This window comes from Onychomys torridus, chromosome 2 (assembly GCF_903995425.1).
Source record: "Onychomys torridus chromosome 2, mOncTor1.1, whole genome shotgun sequence".
NCBI classification, from domain to species: domain Eukaryota; kingdom Metazoa; phylum Chordata; class Mammalia; order Rodentia; family Cricetidae; genus Onychomys; species Onychomys torridus.
In genome coordinates, this window is record NC_050444.1 from 160960077 (window position 1) to 160981325 (window position 21249).

The 21249-nt window shown below is 47.4% G+C and overlaps 1 protein-coding gene and 1 non-coding gene across 5 annotated transcripts in view; one reads left to right on the forward strand and one right to left on the reverse strand.

The window, feature by feature from the left end:
• Clstn1 (calsyntenin 1) overlaps positions 1 to 21249 on the forward strand; it is a 69849-nt gene that overhangs the window by 23565 nt on the left and 25035 nt on the right. For all 4 annotated transcript variants that reach the window (XM_036178090.1, XM_036178091.1, XM_036178093.1 and 1 more), the window contains exon 2: positions 10900 to 11022. In XM_036178090.1, the coding sequence (XP_036033983.1) occupies positions 10900 to 11022 (123 nt within the window). The remainder of the gene's footprint in view (positions 1 to 10899; positions 11023 to 21249) is intronic.
• On the reverse strand, positions 19422 to 19528 carry LOC118578926. Its single transcript, XR_004944316.1, has one exon. It is a non-coding gene; the product is annotated as a U6 spliceosomal RNA (small nuclear RNA).

The following is a 21249-nucleotide window of genomic DNA, read 5'->3' on the forward strand; positions in this document are numbered from 1 at the left end:
TCCAGTACCTGCACAGGTGGCTCACAGCCATCTTCTATAACTCCAGTTCCAGGGGATCTGATGCCCTTTTCTGACCTCCAAGGGCACTGGGCATGCACATGGTATACATACATACATACATGCAGGTAAAACACTCATACACATAAAAAAATTCTTAAAAAAAAAAAAAAAAGACAAGGAAGCTGCTTATAGCCAGATATAGTGGCATACACTATTGAGTCCAGCACTTGGGAGGCAGAGGCAGGAGGATCTCTGTGAGTTTGAAGCCAGCCTGGTCTACATAGCAGATTCCAGGCTAGGCTGGGCTACATAGTGAGATCTTATCTTCAAAAAGAAAAGAAAACTTGGGAGACATATATAGTCTGAATAATTCGTATTGGTGACCATCGGGTGGTAGTGTCCAGACACATGCAAGGTGAACGGGTTTTTGAAGGGCCCTGTTCTTCCACCAGGCTGTGGAGAACACACTCCTTGCTGTGGCTTGTGTTTCCATGGGAACTTGTTGAAGCTCTTTGCAGGGCAGATCCCTTAATTCGTCAGCATCGTTAGCATCTCGGTCAAATTAGTGCGTGAGACCAGCTGTTTGTCAGCATCGTTAGCATCCAGGTCGTTAGTGCCTGAGACCAGCTGGCCTGTGCATGGGGCAGTGAGGGACGAGAAGGTGGGACAGGAGAGTTTCGTTCTGAGGAAGAGTTGGGAGATTTGGAAATACTGACTGGTTACAGATTTTTTTAAAAAAAGATTTATTTATTTATTATTATTATGTATAGTGTTCTGTCTGCACATATCCCTGCCGGCCAGAAGGGGGCGCCAGATCTCATTACAGATGGTTGTGAGCCACCATATGGTTGCTGGGAATTGAACTCAGGAGCTCTGGAAGAGCAGTCAGTGCTCTTAACCTCTGAGCCATCTCTCCAGCCCAAAAATATTCACTTTTTTTTTTTTTTTAAATGGATCTGAGGATCGAACCCAGGGCCTTGCGCTTGCTAGGCAAGCACTCTACCACTGAGCTAAATCCCCAACCCTGGTTACAGGGTTTACATTGGGAAGCCTGGCCTGCCCTAGAGCAGAGAAAGGGGCTGTGCGATGATAGGCTGCAGCCCTGCTCGGCCCTGCCTGGGGGAGATTCTAAGCCAGATCTCAGGGAATTAGCAGTCATCCATGAGATGCTTGTGAGTGAACAATGGCAAAGCAAAGAAGGAGCCGGTGGCCTCACTGCTGCCACTGATGAGGGAGAGCTGCAGTTGGGTCCCTACCAAGGGGAGTGTTCAGAGGACTCTTCTGGGCAAAAAATCCCCACTCAGGCCAAGGAACTTCCTCCCAAGTAACCTCTGCTCCTGAGCTTCCTCTGATACCAGTTGTGATTGGTTCTCTGTTGGGGAGAAGGGCCCAGCTGGGTAGTCGGCCTGCCTCAGCCTCCAGGGTTGGGCCAGAAGCTGCACCAGGCTCTCCTTTCCTGCCATTCTGCAGTGTCCACGGCAGGGTGGCTCTTTGCTCTCTGAAGTTTGCTCTCTCCTGCCCTCTTCTTTAGGAATGAAAAATTTCCAGTTTTCTTCCTTTGGTGGCTCCAGAGACAGACACCCAAGAGAGAGGCATTCTTGCCTCAACCCCAACTGGGGGGACCAGCCCCCACACTTATTTACTCCAGGAACTCTTGAGGAATGAGGGATAAGAGACTTAGAAATAGAGAGGGGAGGGAAAACAGAGAGACACAGGGTAGACTGGCGGGGGGGCTGGATCCTTAGCCACCGGCCCAGAACTTTATTCCAAAGGTCTATTTATAACAATGCCAAGGGGTGGAGCAAAATGTAGACCCTTACAAACACCTGACACTCAGGCCCGTGATCCAATCAATCTCCCATGCAGTTCTGCTGGGTACAGCCACTAGGAAACCTAGTGGGCTCCAACACCCAACCTCCTTGATTCCTTTTCATACCTCACACTTAGTCCCCAAAGCCAGTTCTCAGCAGGCAGCGAAAGTCACAGCCTGAGGCAGGCTGGAGAGCTTGATGAAACCTCAGAGGAAATTGGACCCCACCCACCTGAGTCAGAGACACCCCAGTTGCTTGGGATGTGACCTGCAAACATCAGGCGCCATCCTTTGTACCCTCTCTGGGTATTCTGGACTGAGGCAAGAGCCTGTTCTGTTCCCAGAGATGCTAGAGCTCAGGGTGTGGCCCCTGCATCTCTGCTGGAGTATGTCCCCAGTCGGACACAAGGAAAGCCAAGACCAAGGACTTCTGTGACCTCAGAGGCACTTTTACTTGGACCTTCCCAGCCTACAGCCAAATTTAGAGGGAGATTTCAGATTTCCTCAACATTGAAGGCGGGCCTTCCCTGCCCTCCTGCGTGCCACCGTGGCAACATTTAGAGAGTGACACACGGACCTTCCTTCGGACCTCTGTTGTGTTTGCAGAGCTTGGGTCCAGCTGCAGCCAGAGCAGTGTAAGAGCTGCTGCTGGGTGCCCTACCTGCTGCAGTGGGTCTCCAGGTGCTGGCTCCCGCTGCAGCACATTCGTGAGACTGAAGAACCCTCAGGACGCTGCAAGCTTTGTGGGTGCCTCAGGAGACATAGGGATGCAGGCCGTCAGGTGGTTCGGGTGGCTGCCTGCCCTGCTTTAATGGGACGAATCTACTGTGGAGAAAAATAGATTAGAAACATAACATCTTCAGTTAACGTCACTGGTGGTTTTTGTGCTCCTAGAAAAGTCTGAATGTGATAGGAAGGCACTTTGGAAATCTAAGCATAACCTTTTACGAAGGTCTCAGTGACAGAAAATTGAGCTAACAGACAACTTTTGCAGCTGCTGCTGGTGGCAGCAATAGAGGCCAGGATCTGTCCGTGCCAGATTCAGGCTTTGCCACAAGCCACATCCTTACCACACTATAAGCGTTAAAAGAAAATTTGTTAAGCTGGAATGTGGTGGCACAAACCTTTAACCCCAGCGTCTGGGAGGCAGAGGCAGGCAGAGCTCTGTGTGTTCTAGGCCAGTCTGGTCTACAGACTGAGTTCTAGGCCAGCCTGGTCTACAGACTGAGTTCTAGGCCAGCCTGGTCTACAGACTGAGTTCTAGGCCAGCCTGGTCTACAGAGTGAGTTCTAGGCCAGCCTGGTCTACAGAGTGAGTTCTAGGCCAGCCTGGTCTACAGAGTGAGTTCTAGGCCAGCCTGGTCTACAGAGTGAGTTCTAACTTGGGTCTGAATGCTTGTAAGGCAAGCACTCTGTCAGCTGAACTGTCTCCCGAGTTCCACGTCCTATAGATTCTCCTCCGTCTCCTCACTGGCTGTGTGCTGCAGAAGCCTTGGCACACCACCACAGCTTAATTTAGGTCCTTGTTTCTCTTCTTCCCCTGTGCTGTCTCTCCTCTGGTCTCCTGCCTCTCAGCCCTGGCCAACTGCCTTCCCTCACCTGCAGGGCCAGGCAGGGCGCTTCTTGCTTCTTCTCACATCACCCTCCTTTGCAGTTTGTGTGGGTGAAGTCCCGGGGACTCTTCTCAGCTAGCCTGGCTTACCCTCCAGGCTCCCTACTCTCCTCCCTTGCAGAGTCATTTCCTGGCATGAGATGCACAGTGCAGCTCTTCTGGTCTCTGGGAACCAGTCTGTCACAGAGTCGACCTACCCCTGGTGACAGCTTCAAGCCCATGAGCCCCTAAAGGGCCGGATCTGACTCTGCTGTGTTTAAAGTCCCTATCACCTTGTAGAAAATTGGGCCTCGATGGCTGGTGGTGGCGCACACCTTTAATCCCAGCACTTAGGAGGCAGAGCCAGGCGGATCTCTGTGAGTTCGAGGCCAGCCTACTCTACAGAGGAAGATCCAGGACAGGCTTCAAAACTACAGAGAAATCCAGTCTTGAAAAACAAAAACAAACAAAAGAAAGAAAGAGGAAGGGAGGGAGGGGGGGAGAGAGAGAGAGAGAGAGAGAGAGAGAGAGAGAGAGAAGTTAGTTAGTTAGTTAGTTAGTTAGTTAGTTAGTTAGTTAGTTGGGTGGGCCTCTTACGACCCAGTGTCACAAACTAGCGCTTTTCATGGACAAAGTGAGTATCCACAGCTGCCTTTCTCTCCTCCCCTTGAACTCTTGATGTAGCTGGAAATGATCTTGAATTCCTGATCCTTCAGCCTCTAACTCTAGGTGTTTCTATTATAGAACTATGTCTGACTCTGCGTGCACATGTGCGTGGCGTGTGTGTGTGTGCGTGCACATATGCATGCTCGCATGGCATCAGGTGTCTTTAACTTCTTTAATTACTTTACATATTGAGGCAGGGTGGGTCTCTCACTAAACCTGGAGCTTGCTGACTCGGCTAGTCTCGCGAATCTGTAGTCTTCAGGGATCCCTTGTCTGCACCTCCAGGGCTAGGCACTGTTCTGCTTCTTATCTGGGTGCTAGGGACCTGAGTTTCATCCCTCATGCCTATGACAAGTGCTCTGTCCACCAAGCCATCTCCCAGCCTCTTCTCTGTGCTGGTTGCTAAGGAAACCAAGCTCAGATTTGTGTGACTTAAGAATTTATTGTATATTGTGTATTTTTATTTTTATAATTCACATTGATTTAACACACAGATGATACCGTTGGCTGTTTTAAAGTGTGCAAGTGACTTTAATGTGGAAAACATTGCTCTTCTTAATGAGGTAGATCTAAGTCGCCTCTCTAGGGAAGAGGACTGGGATTTGCCCTAGAGGACTTTCGACTCTGGTGGAGACAAACTGTGGTTGACTTAACCAGGAAGGTACTAGGGCACCTGGTGTCCAGAGCGCAAGCACTGTGCGTTTAATTCGGAAGCCTCTTCTTTCTCATATTGCTTTTCGTTTTATGATGTTTTGCCAGCGTGTGTATAAGCACCAGGTTTGTGCTAGGCCCACAGAGGCCAAAGAGCCCAGCCCCAGTGTTGAGTTTTGGGGGGCGGGGGTCGCTCTGAAAACATTTTACAAAGTCAGAGAGAACTGATGTAGGACTGAGCCTGGGGATGGATTGAGGACCAGTGCCCACTTCTTCAGTTTTACACTTGACACTGTGTGACACGCTCTTCCTTTGTTGTGTAAAAAGAATAAAAAGAGCCAGATGGTGGTGGCTCACGCCTTTAATCCCAGCACTCAGGAGGCAGAGGCAGGCGAATCTCTATGAGTTCGAGGCCAGCCTGGGCTACCAAATAAGCTCCAGGACAGGCGAAAAGCTACACAGAGAAACCCAGTCTCGAAAAACCAAACCAAACCAAACCAAAACAAAAAAAAAGAGTAAAAAGAATTTTCTAGAGCGGTGGATCTCAACCTTCCTGATGCCGTGACCCTTTAATACAGTTCCTCGTGCTGTGGGGACCATTAAGTTACTAATTCTGCTACTGTTATGAATTGTAATGCCCTAAAGGTTTGAGACTGGGGATTCACTTTAGCTTGAGTTGTGCTAATGGCAGTTTGAGGAACTGCTAATTGTGGGGTGGTCCTGAGCTTGTCTCCCAGCCTGGGAGATGGCCTGAGAAGTCTGGTCCTGTCTTCATGGCTAGTCTGGGACATTGATCTTACAGCTTTCAGAAGTTTGTGGAGGCTCCCTAAGTGGGCGGTTCCCTCCTCCACTCCAGCACTTCCCTAGCATGTGTGAGGCCCTGGGTACCAAACCACCTCTGCAAAAAAGAAAGAAATGGAAGAAGGTCGCCTTTGCCCCCACACCCACCCCATGCCATTCTGCAGAGCAGAGCAGGAATTTGCAGTGACCTCATTCATCCAGGCCGCCTGCCTTTTCTGCCCTCCTGCTCTTTTTAAAACTTCACTGCAGGCCAGGCATGGGGCATGTGCCTTTAACACCAGTGTTTGCTATGTAGACCAGGCTGGCCTCAAACCCACAGAGGCCCCCTGCCTCTGCCTCCTGAGTGCTGGGAATAAAGGCATGCGCCGCCATGTCTAGTTTATATGAACTTTGACTTAGTGGATTCAGTGGTTTTTTTTTTTTTTTTTTGCACATGTTTAGAGGTCTCTGTTTATACTTCAGGGTCCAGATACTTGGTGGAATACAGTTCCTTAGGCTTCAGCTCCTGACTGGTTCTGGCCTGTAAGTTCTGAGAAGCAATGGCTTGTGTATCTCTGGAGGGGGAGATCTTGCTTGCTCTCACTTGACCTTTGGTAGAGGAGTGGGCACATTTGTGTCGGCAGCTGCCTTGGCATGTTGGTATGAAGCTGCCCTCACTCAGCATGGGCTCACTACCACACTTGGAGGGCACTGTCAACAGAGCCAGAGTGTTTTGGAGTGCAGATACATTTTTATGTTTGTGTTCTGCCCAAGTGTTCTAAGAGCCCAGCACCTGCAACCTGCCTTCTGCACAGGAGGGGGAGATTGCTTGGAATATGTAACGCTGAAGAGTTAAGACCTATGACATTCAGAAGGACCACAGATGTCTGCGCTGAACAGAACTTATGATTGGAGACAGTACTCAGCCTGAGAGTGTGTCTTTTTTTTTTTAACATATTATTATTATTATTATTATTGATATTATTGGTGTGTGTATGTGTGTGTGTTTGTGCATGTGTGTGCATCACAGTGTACATGTGGAGGTCAGAGGACAACGTGCCAAACAGAGGCTAACCTGCTGGAGCTGGATCTCTCCTTCCACTGTGGTTCCTGGGCAGAACCACAGGCTTGTCAGTGGACGCTTCTATCTGCTAATTTATCTGTCTGTCTTTCTGTCTGCCTATCTATCTACCTACCTTTGAGAAAGGATTTTTCTGTGTAACAGCCCCTGTTGTCCTGGAACTCACTCCGTAGACCAGGCTGCCTCTGCTTCCCAAGTGCTGGGATTAAAAGTGTGCACCATCACCACCCAGTTTATTTTTTATTATTTTAAATTATGAGTATATGTGTATTTGTGTGTGTGGGTATGTGCACGTAAGTACAGGTGCTCAAGGAGGCCAGAGGTGTAGGATCACCCTGGAACTGGAATCAGGTTTGTTGTGAGCTGCCTGACTGAAGTGTTGGGCGTCAAACTCAGGTCCACTGCAAGAGCAGTTCCTGCTCTTACTGGGGAGTCCGAGGTGAGTCTCCAGCCCAGAGAACGCATCTTCTGCATTTCCAGTTTGCAACTGTGCAACTATCCTGTCAGCTTTCTGTTGCTGGGAAAAATGCGTGAGAAAATCACCTTAAATGAGGAAGGGTGTGTTGGTTGCAGCCTGGGGTCTGTGGGCTCTTGGTTCTGGGCCTGTGGGGAGGGTACACCACTGTATGAAATGTGTAACGGAGGCCTCTCAGTGATGGGAGGCAGAAAGGACATAATGAGCAGGAGAGAGAGGGAGTGGCCCACTATCCTGGCCACACCCCCAAATGACCTAACTTCCTTCCATCTGGTCCCACCTATAGCACCTCAGGTTGGTCAGCAAGTTAGGGCATCCAGGCCTTTGGGGGACACACTGTCCAAACTGTACCAGCCTGTTCAGTGTTCTGGATTATGAGTGTTGTTTGCATGTATTCTGCATACCATATGTGTACCTGGTGTCCAAACAGAGGTCAGAAAAGGGTGTCAGGTCCCCTGGAACTGGAGTTATGAATGGCTGTGAGCCACCCTGTGGATGCTAAGAACCAAAGTCAGGTCCTCTGCAAGAGTAACAAATGCTCCTAAATGCCTCTCCAGCCTCAACCCTGTTCTAGTATATTTTGAGGAAAGAATCAGCTAGAGACTACTTCATTGCTTATTATAAATATTTATTTATTTTTGACAAGTCTCATTATGTATTCCTTGCTGGCCTGGAACTCACTGAGTAGTCCAGCCTGACTGACCTTGAACTTGTGATCCTCTTGCCGCTGCCTCCTAAGTTTGCAGAAGTGGGCATTTGACACTATGTCTAATTAGGGATTTTAAACCTAGTTAGTTGCGTTTTCCACACCTATCATCTTACCAGGGTGGCTACTGGTTCTTCTTTAGTAACCAGGGGATGGGCTAGAAGTTATTTTTTTATTTTAACTTTTTATTTATTTTTTTGTGGCTTTCACATGTAGAGGTTATTTATTTTTTTTAAATCAAGCAAAATTTGAAGGATTCACACCCAAGCACCTGCTGCCACCTGGTGGCAGTATCCCAGGATTGCAGGGTCTTTCGATGGACCAGAATTCAGTTTGTCTTGGCTTTTAGAGGTTCAGTTTGTAGTCAGTGCATTTATTACAGATGTACAGTATGACCAGCCTAGGTATGTGCAAACCGGAGACATACATCCAAGTCTTATTCGCAAACAATGAGTTTCTGCTTATAAAGATGTAGACGAGAAGGCTGTACAGTGTGTGATCAGCGGACAGCAGGCTCTGTAGTGCACTGTGGATCTGAGACCAACCTGCCAGCATCTCTTGCTTCTGTGACTGAGGCAGGAGAGCAGCCTTCTTTGGCCTACAGAATTGGGATGTACCTGGGACAAACCTTTTATATTTCAAGTTAACCCAGGGTTCACTGTTCATACTGTGTGTGTGTGTGTGTGTGTGTGTGTGTGTGTGTGTTCTTTAATGTGCATTGGTGTTTTGCCTGCATGTAAATCTGTGTGAGGGTGTCACATCTTATAGTTACAGACAGTTGTGAGCTACCGTGTGGGTGCTGGGAATTAAACCTAGATCCTCCAGAAGAGCAGTCAGTATTTTTTTTTTTTTGTCTGAGACAGAGTTTCTCTGTGAAACAGTCCTGGCTGTCCTGGAACTCACTCTGTAGACCAGGCTAGCCTCAGACTCACAGAAATCCACCTGCCTCTGCCTCCCGAGTGCTGGGATTACAGGCTTTTGCCACCACCGCCCGGCTGCAGTCAGTGCTCTTTAATTGCTGAGCCATCTCTCCAACCCCCTCGTATTGATTTCTTTTATTTATTTGTTTGTTTGTTTGTTTTTTTATTTATTTTTAGCTGAGGATCGAATCCAGGGCCTTACACTTGCTAGGTAAGCGCTCTACCACTGAGCTAAATCCCCAACCCCCCTCATATTGATTTTTAAATCAAGTTTCTAATGATTAAAATCTAGAGTCAAAAATTATTTTCATCCGAAAGTAACTCCCAAAAAACTCTACACTTACCAGTTGGATTGCTAGCTTTGCTGTTTGAGATGTAGCTGGGTTTGATCTGGAGTGTAATGGTGTGAGTGTGGTGAAGATTGTGCCATAGCTGGTGTGTTCCTGGACGTACAGCCTACAGTGTGTAAGATTGTGCCATAGCTGGTGCTTTCCTGGACGTACAGCCTACAGTGTGTAAGATTGTGCCATAGCTGATGTGTTCCTGGACGTACAGCCTACAGTGTGTAAGATTGTGCCATAGCTGGTGTGTTCCTGGACGTACAGCCTACAGTGTGTAGGATTGTGTCATGGCTGGTGTGTTCCTGGACGTACAGCCTACAGTGTGTAAGATTGTGCCATAGCTGGTGTGTTCCTGGACGTACAGCCTACAGTGTGTAGGATTGTGCCATAGCTGGTGTGTTCCTGGACGTACAGCCTACAGTGTGTAGGATTGTGTCATGGCTGGTGCTTTCCTGGACTTACAGCCTACAGTTTATAGGACTGCATCATGACCAGTACAGTTCTGGACTTACAGCCAACGGTGTATAAGACTGCGTCATGGCCGATGCGTTCCTGGACTTATAGTCCATAATCTTCTGGTGGTTTTGGAGAGAGGATGATTACTGAAACATCAATCATTTGTTTCTATAAATGTTTCATAATGCAAATTGAATGTGATGAAATATTAAAAATATCATTCATTAATTATTGAAAAGTTCAGTCTCTGGAAATGGCCATATCTCTCATTATACTGCCAGCTTAAAGGAGCAATCGAGAAATTTTGGATTATAAAATTAGAATGCTGGGATGGTGGTGGAATTAATCGCCACAAAGTTATTTTCTGCTCTGAAACTTGTTAACCATTTTCAGTTCAGCGGCAGCCTTTCTGTTAAGGTGGCAGCAGGTCCACTCGGTTAGGACACGGCAGGTGCCCTGGGCTTTGCTTGGCTTCATAGTTCTGCATTCCTGTTGTGTTGGAAAAGACAAGGCGATGTCCTTATTTTAAACCAAGAATTTTATGGACTCAAATGCTGGAATAAAATTCAATTTTACTTTATTATGCTTGTAATTTTATTAGTAAAACAAAGTATTAATACAAGTTAGTATGAAATCTTACTATTACTTGCAAATCAAATCAGTGTGAAGCAGTGGTGTGCATCTGTAATCCCAGCAGTTTGTAAACTGTGAGACTGGAGTGTGAAGCAGTGGTGTGCAACTGTAATCCCAGCAGTTTGGGAGGCAGAAGTAGGAGGATTGAATTTGAGGCCAGCCTGGGCTACATAGCCTGGTGAGGCAGGGGTAGGAGTCGTAGACAGGGTGTTCAGGTTTGTGAGTAATTTACAGTGCCATTTGCCTCCCCCAGGTGTGTCCCAGCCTCCCTCCTAGTATGGTTTGTGTGAAAAGCTTGTGGGGAAGAGACTGGGGTCTCGGCAGCGGGTGCAGCAGCGGCCCAGCCCATGGGTAGCAGCGTTGCCCTCTGTTCGATGAAGCCTGTGATAGAAGGCTGGCCGATGCCGCTTGTGAGCCTTCCTCCATTCCATCCTGTTGCTGCTGTGGGGGAGGAGGGTGGGCACAGGGAGGAGGGTGGGGAGGCTATGCTAGCTGAGTCCTCCTCTGTGTCAGAGCTCCTGCCCCAGGAGTAGCTTGTGGAGGGAAGGCGTCAATGTTTTGTCTCTGTGATCTGGGTTAGATTTCATGTGGGGTCTTCCCGTCATCAAACCACAGTTCATCTTTTTCCAGAGGATCAGTCTCTTTTGACCTTATTGATTTATGTGCCTGTGGCTTTTCTTCACATGTGCACATGCATGTATGTGGAAGCCAGACACATGTTCGTCTTCCGAGGCGGCACGTGTTAGAGCAGGCCATCCTAATCTCAGAATTTCTCTTTGTCTCCACGCAGTTAACAAGCACAAGCCACAGCTGGAGCCCACCTACCACGGGATAGTCACTGAGAACGATAACACGGTGCTGCTCGACCCCCCACTCATCGCCCTGGATAAAGATTCACCGTTGCGGTTTGCAGGTACGGTGGCCGGCTGTTCACTGTCACAAGCTTGGCCTGCATAGGAAGCAGCTTACATCTGGCTGGATGACTGGACCTTGAGGAAGTGTTTTGGTAGCTGAGAGCTGCTTGTGGCTCCAGGCGCCACATGTTCTCCTTTTAATAGTCGGGGTAGCCGACACAGAGCAGATGTGCTGGTTGAAGGGGAAATGCTTAACCTAATTGCATCATTACGTGCTCTGCCTTGTGCAGATGGGCAGATACTGTCTAGACAAGGGCAGCCAGACAGAGCACGCCAGACCACGTGAGCACTGTTCAGTGCGGAGTCGATGTGGAGGGCCGGGGCCTGGGCTCTGTGGTTTTCATTCTTGTCCAGGTGCTCAGACGTCCACGTCGCCTCTTTCCACACACCCTTTGTTCCTTGTCTGCACAGACTTGTGAAAACTTGAGCCATCTCTGTGGGGAAATGTTTTTGGCCTAGATTTACTTTCTTTTTCTCAATCTTTAAATTTTACTGAATTACATTTTTTTTCTATAGATTTATGTGTATGAATGTTTTGCCTGCATGTATGTGTGTGGAGCAAGTGGATGCCTGGTGCCCACAGAGGTCAGAAGAGGGCATCATAGCCCCAGGAACTGGAGCTATGGATGCTGGGATTCAAGCCTAGCTCCTCTGCAAAAGCAGCAAGTACTCTTACCCACAGAGCCATGTCTCCAGCCCCTTTCTGTGGTTTAAAATCATCTATGGTATTGTGTAATTTAAGGGATATACATACTGAGCACAGTCTCCATTTGTGTGTGTGTGTGTGTGTGTGTGTGTGTTTTGTTTTTTGTTTTTTTGTTTTTCGAAACACATTTTCTCTGTATAACACTCTGACTGTCCTGGAACTCGCTCTGTAGACCAGGCTGGCTTCAAACTCAGAGAGATCTGCCTGGCTCTGTCTCCAGAGTGCTGGGATTAAAGGTGTGTGGCACCACTGCCCAGCATTTGTTTATTTTTTTTTTAAACAGGCATATACCACCATGTCCAGCTTAATGGATTTACTTTTTTTTTTTTTTAATTTACTTTTACTTTATTTTTGCGCGTACGGGTGTTTTACCTGCATACCACATGCATGCAGCACCCAAGGAGAGCAACAGAGGGTATTAGATTCCCTGGAACTGGAGTTAGAGATGGTTGTGGTTGCTGGGAACCAGACCCGGGTCCTCTAGAAGAGCAGTTGGTGCTCTTACCCACTGAGCCATCTCTCCAGCCCACTTTTTTATTTGTTTGTTTTTGTTTTGTGACAGGCTGCTATCTATTAATGATGGCTAACATCAAACTTGTCATCCTCCTGCCTCAGCCTTTTGAGGGCTGAGGTGGCAGGCATGCACAACACCTGGCTTACTAAACTTAACAAATGTTTAATTTGAGTTATATTACTAGATCGAATCCTGTGTCTTTGCAGAGAAGAATCTGTAGGATAGTGCCAGCGATTTTGATCATGTGGTAACTTTCCCTCATTGCTGAGATTTAGTGGCATTTTCCAGTCAGGTCTATTCTGGCATCATGTCAGCCTGGACTGGTGGAGAGTGGGACTTTCTCAGTCCCAGAGTTACACAAATGCTGGGATTACATGTGCATGTATAAGGCTGTGTCCAACTTTTAAATTTTTTCTTTTTTCTTTTCAGTTTCTTTTTAATGCATTAGCAAGGGGAAGAGTGTTTGTTTGTTTATTAATTATATATAGTGTTCTGTGCATATATGACTGCACACCAGAAGAGGGCGCCAGATCTCATTACAGATGGTTGTGAGCCACCATGTGGTTGCTGGGAATTGAACTCAGGTCCTCTAGAAGCACAGTCAGTGCTCTTAACCACTGAGCCAGCTCTTCAGCCCCATGTCCAGTCCTTTGTGTGGGTCCTGGGAATCCAAACGTCTGGTCGTCAAGTTCTTTACCCACTGAACTGTTCCCCAGAGCCAAACAACCTTTTGCACATGAGTGCAGGTACCTATAGAGGCCAGGAGAGAGTGTTGGATTTTGAAGTTGGAGTTCTAGGCACCCAGCTCCAGTGCGTTTTTTAAGTAATTACGGTTGCTCCTCCGGTGTGTGACATTTAGAGCTACATCACAGTCTGAGTGTTGTTGCCTAGGAGGTGCTTTGAGTGGATTTATATACACTTCTGCATTTTTTTAAAAGATTTATTTATTTATTATAGTATGATTGCAGGCCAGAAGAGGGCGCCAGATCTCATTACAGATGGTTGTGAGCTACCATGGGGTTGCTGGGAATTGAACTCAGGACCTTTGGGAGAGCAAGCAGTGCTCTTAACCTCTGAGCCATCCCTGCAGCCTCACCCACACTTCTGCACTTTTTTTTTTTAACCTTTTAGAGCTTTATTGGGAGAGGGAGGGAGGGAGGGAGGGAGGGAGAGAGGGAAGGAGAGAGGGAGAGAGGGAGAGAGGGAGAGGGAGGGAGGGAGGGAGGGAGAGAGGGAGAGAGAAAGAGGGAGGGAGGGAGGGAGAGGACTAGAGAAACAGAGAGACCGTGTGGAGGGAAGAGAGCAGGAAGAGAAAAGGGACCACTTCTGCACTTTTAAGAAGTGGTTTAGAGGCCTAGGGATATGGCTCAGTGGTTAAGAACACCTTTTGCTCTTGTGGAATATCAGGGTTCAATTGCCAGCACCACATGGTGACTCACAACTGGAAGTCCAGGTCCAGGGAATATGGGAATACAGTGCCTTCTTCTGGCCTCTGAGGGCATCAGGCACACACATGGTGCACAGACAGACATGTAGGCACAACCATTCTTATACATAAAATAAAAACAAAATGTTGTTTTAAGAATTAAAAAAAAAATAGTAACGGGCTGGGAATGAGCTTGCCTAGCAGCACAGACCCTGAATTCACATCCCAGAGCCGAGGGACATGTTACAGCAGCACATGCTTACCCCTCAGCATTTGTGAGGTAGAGGCAGGAGGAGTCAACCGTCAGGGTCATCCTCTGCTGGGTAGTAAGTTTGAGGAAGACCAGCCTGCGCTGTATGAGACGCTCTCTCAAGAAATAAAGAGGGGTTGGGGATTTAGCTCAGTGGTAGAGCGCTTGAGGCCCTGGGTTCGAGCCTCAGCTCCACATTAAAAAAAAAAGAAAAAGAAAAGAAATAAAGAGCAAAGAGGTGACTGAAGTCGTGGGTTCTGCGTTGTCTCCTCCAGCCTTAATTTACCAAGTGTGACCAGCTGTGTGGGTCTGTTTGTGGGGCTCAGGCCTACTACATGGCTAATAATACATTTGTGCCTAAGCATCAAGAATAGATTCCAGGCACAGCTCCAAGTGCTTTATAAATAAAAATTTGTATTTAATTCTCTACCACTTGAAGGAAGGATGATTTCTGCCAGCCTCATTTTAAAGAGATGAAGCTCAGGGGCTGGAGAGATGGCTGAGTGGTTAAGAGCACAGGCTGCTCTTCCAGGGGAGCCAGGTTTATTCCCAGAGCCCACATGGTAGCTCACACCCACCATCTGTAACTCTGGTTCCCAGGGATCTGATGCTCTCTTCAGGCCTCTATGGGTCCCAGGCGCACATGTGATGCACAGACATATGTGCAAAGAAACACATGCATAAAATAACAAGAAGTGTTTTTAAAGAAAGAGAAAGGGAGTTGAGGCCCAGAGCAGTTAAATTGTCCACTCTGCTTTAGAGGTAAGGTTCTAACTCAGGCTGGACAGCAAGTGAACACTTTGTCACAGTGATGCTTATAACTACAGGAAATCAGAAAGGGACAGAGATGAACTGGACATCACATAATAACTGAAGGGAAGCTAATGTAAGAAGTCTTCTTTTATTATTATTATTATTATTATTATTATTATTATTATTATTTGGGTGTGGGTTTTTTGTTTGGTTGGTTGGGGTTTTTGTTGTTGTTGTTGTTTGTTTGTTTTGAGACAGGGTTTCGATGTGTAGCCCTGGCTGTCCTTGAACTCACAGAGATCTGCCTGCCTCTGCTAGGATTACAAGTATGTGCCACCATGCCCAGCAAGATTTAATTTTACTGCCAGGTGGTGGTGGTGCACACCTTTAATCCAGCAGGCAGAGGCAGGTGGATCTCTGAGTTCGAGGCCAGCCTTGTCTACAGAGCAAGTTCCAGGACGGGCAGAGCTATATAGAGAAACCTTGTCTTGAAAAAAAACAAACAAACAAAAAAAGATTTAATTTTATTGTATCATTTATCAAATGTATTTGGAATGAAGCAATACGTATAATATTTCATGGTTTCAGGGGTCCTTGGTTATTTTTTATTGACACATAAAAATTATAAGTTGAGATAAACTATTCAGAGAAGCATTTTAGATCCAAACTGTGGTGTGTGTAATTGGACTGACCTTCTGCAGGAGACACATACGTCATCCTTTCTCTCCTGGAATCTTTGGGAAGCACAGTTATTCATAGATTCATTTTTGTTTTGGGAGAGAGAGGGTCTCACTGTATAGCTCTGGCTGCCCTGGAACTCACTTTATGTAGACTAGGCTGGCCTCCGACTCGCTGAGATCTGCCTGCCTCTGCATCTTAAGTGCTGGGATTGAAGGAGTGTGCCCTACAGCTGATCTTTTTTCTTTTTCTTTTTTAAAACAAGTTATTCATGTACTACAAAAGTCACCCTTTGTAATTCACTGAATTTTAAAATACTATGTTCACAAGACTGTTCAATCGTCTCCTTCAAGAACATTCTCATTACTTCAAGAAGCTACCCTTGCCCCAGTTAACAGCCCTTCACAGTGTCCCAGTTAACAGCTCTTCACAGTGTCCCAGTTAACAGCCCTTCACAGTGCCCCAGTTAACAGCACTCCACAGTGTCCCAGTTAACAGCCCTCCACAGTGTCCCAGTTAACAGCACTCCACAGTGTCCCAGTTAACAGCCCTTCACAGTGTCCCAGTTAACAGCTCTTCACAGTGTCCCAGTTAACAGCCCTTCACAATGTCCCAGTTAACAGCACTCCACAGTGTCCCAGTTAACAGCCCTCCACAATGTCCCAGTTAACAGCTCTTCACAGTGTCCCAGTTAACAGCCCTTCACAGTGTCCCAGTTAACAGCACTCCACAGTGTCCCAGTTAACAGCCCTTCACAGTGTCCCAGTTAACAGCCCTTCACAGTGTCCCAGTTAACAGCACTCCACAGTGTCCCAGTTAACAGCCCTTCACAGTGCCCCAGTTAACAGCCCTTCACAGTGTCCCAGTTAACAGCCCTTCACAGTGTCCCAGTTAACAGCACTCCACAGTGTCCCAGTTAACAGCCCTCCACAGTGTCCCAGTTAACAGCCCTTCACAGTGTCCCAGTTAACAGCACTCCACAGTGTCCCAGTTAACAGCCCTCCACAGTGTCCCAGTTAACAGCCCTTCACAGTGTCCCAGTTAACAGCACTCCACAGTGTCCCAGTTAACAGCCCTCCACAGTGTCCCAGTTAACAGCCCTTCACAGTGCCCCAGTTAACAGCACTCCACAGTGTCCCAGTTAACAGCCCTCCACAGTGTCCCAGTTAACAGCCCTTCACAGTGTCCCAGTTAACAGCCCTTCACAGTGCCCCAGTTAACAGCCCTTCACAGTGCCCCAGTTAACAGCCCTCCACAGTGTCCCAGTTAACAGCCCTCCACAGTGTCCCAGTTAACAGCCCTCCACAGTGTCCCAGTTAACAGCACTCCACAGTGTCCTCTTGGCCCCTGGCAACTGCCATGGGTTTCCTTGTTCTAGCTGTGGTTATCTCCAGTGTTTAGTAGCTACTGTCGATTTCAGGGTTCATCCATGTGGTGGCGTCCGCCAGTCCTTGTCCAACCCTTTAATCGCTGGGTAACATTCCCTTATGTGGACAGGCTACATTCTGTTTGCCCACTCATCCATTGGTAGACATTTGTATTTTTTCATTTTGGTTATTATGTGGATATGTACACTGCAGCATGGGCCTTGACCTTGGGCTTGAGGCCTGAGCAGGCGTGTGGTGTGTGGAAGGGAGCACCTACCCAGCCATTCTCCCTCTTTGGTAGCCTTGTGCCTGTCCATCATGTCACAGAATGTTGCCCTGGTGAGGCTGAGCAGACAGGTAAGTGAAGAACACAGACTTTAGAGCCAGTGGGTAGCACTTGACCCCTGGCCATGCTGCAGGTAGTTCTGTGACCTTCAGCCAATTATTAACTCCACAATTTTCATCATTTATAAATGGATAGAAGCTTAATACACTACAGGGTGGGGGTCTCAGAAAAGCAGGGAAAAAACCCAAAATATTTAACACCCTTTGGTCTGGGGAATATTAGTTTGTCTATAGGTAGGTGTCAGAGAGCTTAAATTCGCAGGTGGTTGCTCAGTGGTAGAGCACTTGCCTAACATGCATAAGGGTCAATCCTGACCCCCCACACACACACTAGTGATAATAATAAATATGAACCCCCCATCTGAACCAGGGAAGCCATGCCTGCTTGAGTTATATCTGCTGCTTCAGTGTTAACAATGGTATCATACTTAACATATTTAAAAATATGTTGTCATGGGCCAGCAAGATGGTTTAGCGAGTAAAGGCACTTACCACCAGTTTGGGTCCCTGATCTGTGCTGGAAGGAAGAAACGGACTCCTGAGTTGTCCTTTGATGCGCGCACGCGTGCGTGCGCACGCACACACACACACACACACACACACACACACACACACACGAGATAAATAAGTGAAATTTTGTTTTTTCTTGTTTTGGTCTCACTACTTAGCCCCAGCTGTCCTGGAACTCACTCTGTAGACCAGGCTGGCCTCAAACTCACAGAGATCCACCTGGCTCTGCCTCCTGAGTGCTGGGATTAAAGGTGTGCGCAATAAGTATAATTTTTAAAGATGTCAATACATATTCTTTAATTTAATATTCTGTGGGAAAAGTTTCTTTTTACATAAGTCTTTGGTATCCAATATCCTCACACTTCCTTAGAATTATTTTTGTGTTAGAGCAAGGCCAGACATGGAGACTTATTCTGCGATCATTTTGAAGTGACACTGAGTTTGCTATACTAACATGATTGAGATGGCTAACAGTGGCCCGGGGCTCTTCGCGGGCCACTGGTCCCTACTGCTTGCAGAAGTCAGGTACCAGCACTCTCACGTGGGGGAACTGGCTCACAGTGTCATTCACCACAGCAGGAGTGATGGCCTTGTCCACTTTTGGCTTTAGTCCCCTAGCTAGGTCAGTGTTTGGGACACACCCCATGTGTGTATGTGGAGGGGACAAATGAGTTTGTCGGAAGCTACACCTCACTAACACTGGAGTTGCTTTTCGGCCAGGCCGTCTGGCTGCAGCCTGGATTTGCTATGCTGGCTCTCTGAGATGTTGTATTTCAAAGTTGGGAACATTCTGGTTTGTATTCCCAGCCCCTTGTGGGGTGTGTGTAGGTAAGTGCTAAGCTCACTTGACAGAGCTCTGAAGCAGATGCGTGTATGATATGGAGCATTTTATCCCCTACGCCCCTGGTAAATGTCATCAGTGTCAGACGCTTGAGAACACACAGCAAGTCCAGATTGTTTGCTTGGAGTGAACTAAGTTGGTTCAAAGGAAGGCAGTGCACCAGGGAGTTTGGATATTTGCTGCGGGTGTCCATCTTCTTAGACGATGGCGACTCTGGTGACTCCCTCTCTTTACCCTTCTCCTCCTCCTCCTCCTCCTCCTCCTCATTCTCCTCCTCCTCCTCCTCCTCCTCCTCCTCATTCTCCTCTTCCTCCTCCTCCTTCTCCTTCTCCTTCTTCTTCTTTTTAAAGATTTATTATTATTTTATGTTTGTTTTTGGCCATTCCCAAGTCTCTTTCTCTGGTCTACAGTCAGGTCTGAGTATTTTGTCTGCATGTATATATGTGCACCACTTAGTGCCTGGTGCCCTCAGAGGTCATTGAGGTCATCAGACCCTGGAACTCACAGATGCTTGTGAGCCACCATGTTGGTGCTTGGAACCAAACCTGGGTCCTCTGCAAGAGCAGCCAGTGCTCGTAACCACTGCTTCATGTCCAGTCATCTTAACTCTGTTTGATTAAACATGTTTTACTTCACAAGTAGCTTGTGGTCCAGTTTCAGAAGTTCAGAAATCCTGATTGACGAGGTAGAAGAACGAAAATGGGAAACGGCTTCCTTTGGGCACCGAACGGATCTGAGAAAGGAAGGCGCTGCCGGGGCACAGCACCACAGGGCCTCGTAGGTCACCCTCTGTGTCCTAAGCTCGCAGTCGGGGATTTAGCTCAGTGGTGAAGCACTTGGCCTAGCGGGCACCAGGCCCCGTGTTCAGTTTTTCATTTTATTTATTTTTCTATTATCAGCTTGATACAGTATAAATTCGTATTCTAATAGTGAAATGTTTCATTGAGGCTTGCCCAGTAATTGAGTAAAACCAAAACTTACTATAAGCCGCAGTCATCCTAGGGTCCCAAAACCATGGAACGCTTCACGAATTTGCATGTCATCCTTGCACAGGAGCCATGCTGATCTTCTCTGTATTGTTCCAATTTTAGTCTATGTGCTGCCGAAGCAAGCACAAAAAAAAGAATTCTTTAGGGAAAAAATTCCCCTTGGCAATTTTAGATCATCTTAGAGTGGGAAAAGGGGAGAAAGAGATGGGTGGCGAGAAGCAGCTTCAGGAGAATGATGGGGCTGGACAGTTCTGACTGGGTCCTAGGTTGGCATGGCTGGGATCTGATTCCCCACGAGGAAGAAAGGATTTTAGGAGGCTTCCTGCTGCAACATAGTTGTGTGGAGTCTGCGTGGACCAGAAGGGGCCACGGCAGAGAGGAAATGGTACGTGAGGTGATTCTGCGAGATGTGAGCAGCAGTGTGTGAGGACAAGGGAGTAGCCAAGGGGTAGAGGTGCCAGTGTGACTCCATACGATGCTGGTGACTTCTGTGAATTGTGCATAAAATGGAAGAAGAAGTCAGCGTCAACTAGACAAACAAATAAATAAACCTTCGGTTCTCAACCTGAGGGTCGCCACCCCTTTAGGGGTCAAAGGACAGTGGAAAACACAGACATTCACACTGCGACTCATCAAAGCAAAATCACAGTTGTGAAGTAGCAACAGAATAATTTTATTATTGGGGTCACCACAACATGAGGCACTGTATTAAAGGGTCAAAGCATTAGGAAGGTTGGAACCACTGAAACAAACAGATATTAGCCCCTGGGGAGAAGAATGTGAGCGACATAAGTCCGAGTTAGGGAAGGCAGATCATAAAGCTTTGTGCAAAGGTCCATAATGGGGCCGGGTGGTGGCGCACGCCTTTAAACCCAGCACTCGGGAGGCAGAGCCAGGCGGATCTCTGTGAGTTCAAAGCCCGCCTGGTCTACACAGTGAGTTCCAAGACAGGCTCCAAAACTACACAGAGAAACCCTGTCTCAAAAAAACAAAACAAAACAAGTCCGGAGACAATAGCCATTGTCATTCAGTTGGCTGTGATAGACTCTTGTGGCTCCATTAAATAGAGTGTTATAGAGGAAACTCTGTCATGCCTGAGATTTGATGTAAAATTCTCCATGCAAGCCCAAAGATGATGAGGATAAATGACGTAAGCCAAACCACACACACACACAAACACAGACACACCATACACACAGGCATATCATGTACACACAGACATATCACACACACAACAGAGAGAGACACACACACCACACACATATATACACAGCACACACACAGACCTATACACCACACACACAAACATACAGACATACCCCACACACAGACATACACACACAGAGACACAACATAGAGAAACACACATACCACCCACATATACACAGCACACACACACACACACACACACACACACATATATACAACAGAGACACACACACACACCCAGACATGCCACACAGGGAGAGACATACACACACATACTCAGTATACACAGACAGAAACACACCGCACACACAGATACACCCAGGCCACAGTTCCATAGAAAGCCCCATTAGCTAGAACCAAGATCCTAACCCCAGACTTACTAACTTCTGTGTCTTCCAGTCGGTCTTCCCTGAATGTCCCTAAGTACTTGCTGCTGACACTGCCTTTATTAGGCCTTCTTACCGCTCACCTCCAGAGCTGCAGGACCTCTTACTGCCCTCTTGTCCTGCCTTGTGTCCATCAGATGGATCCAGCCTCCTCATTAAAATCACTGCTGTGGGCTAGATGAACAGATAACAACAAGAGGTCGTCTGCTTGCTGCCTCCCGGAAGTCCAGCCTGTGAAAGGGTAAATCCCCT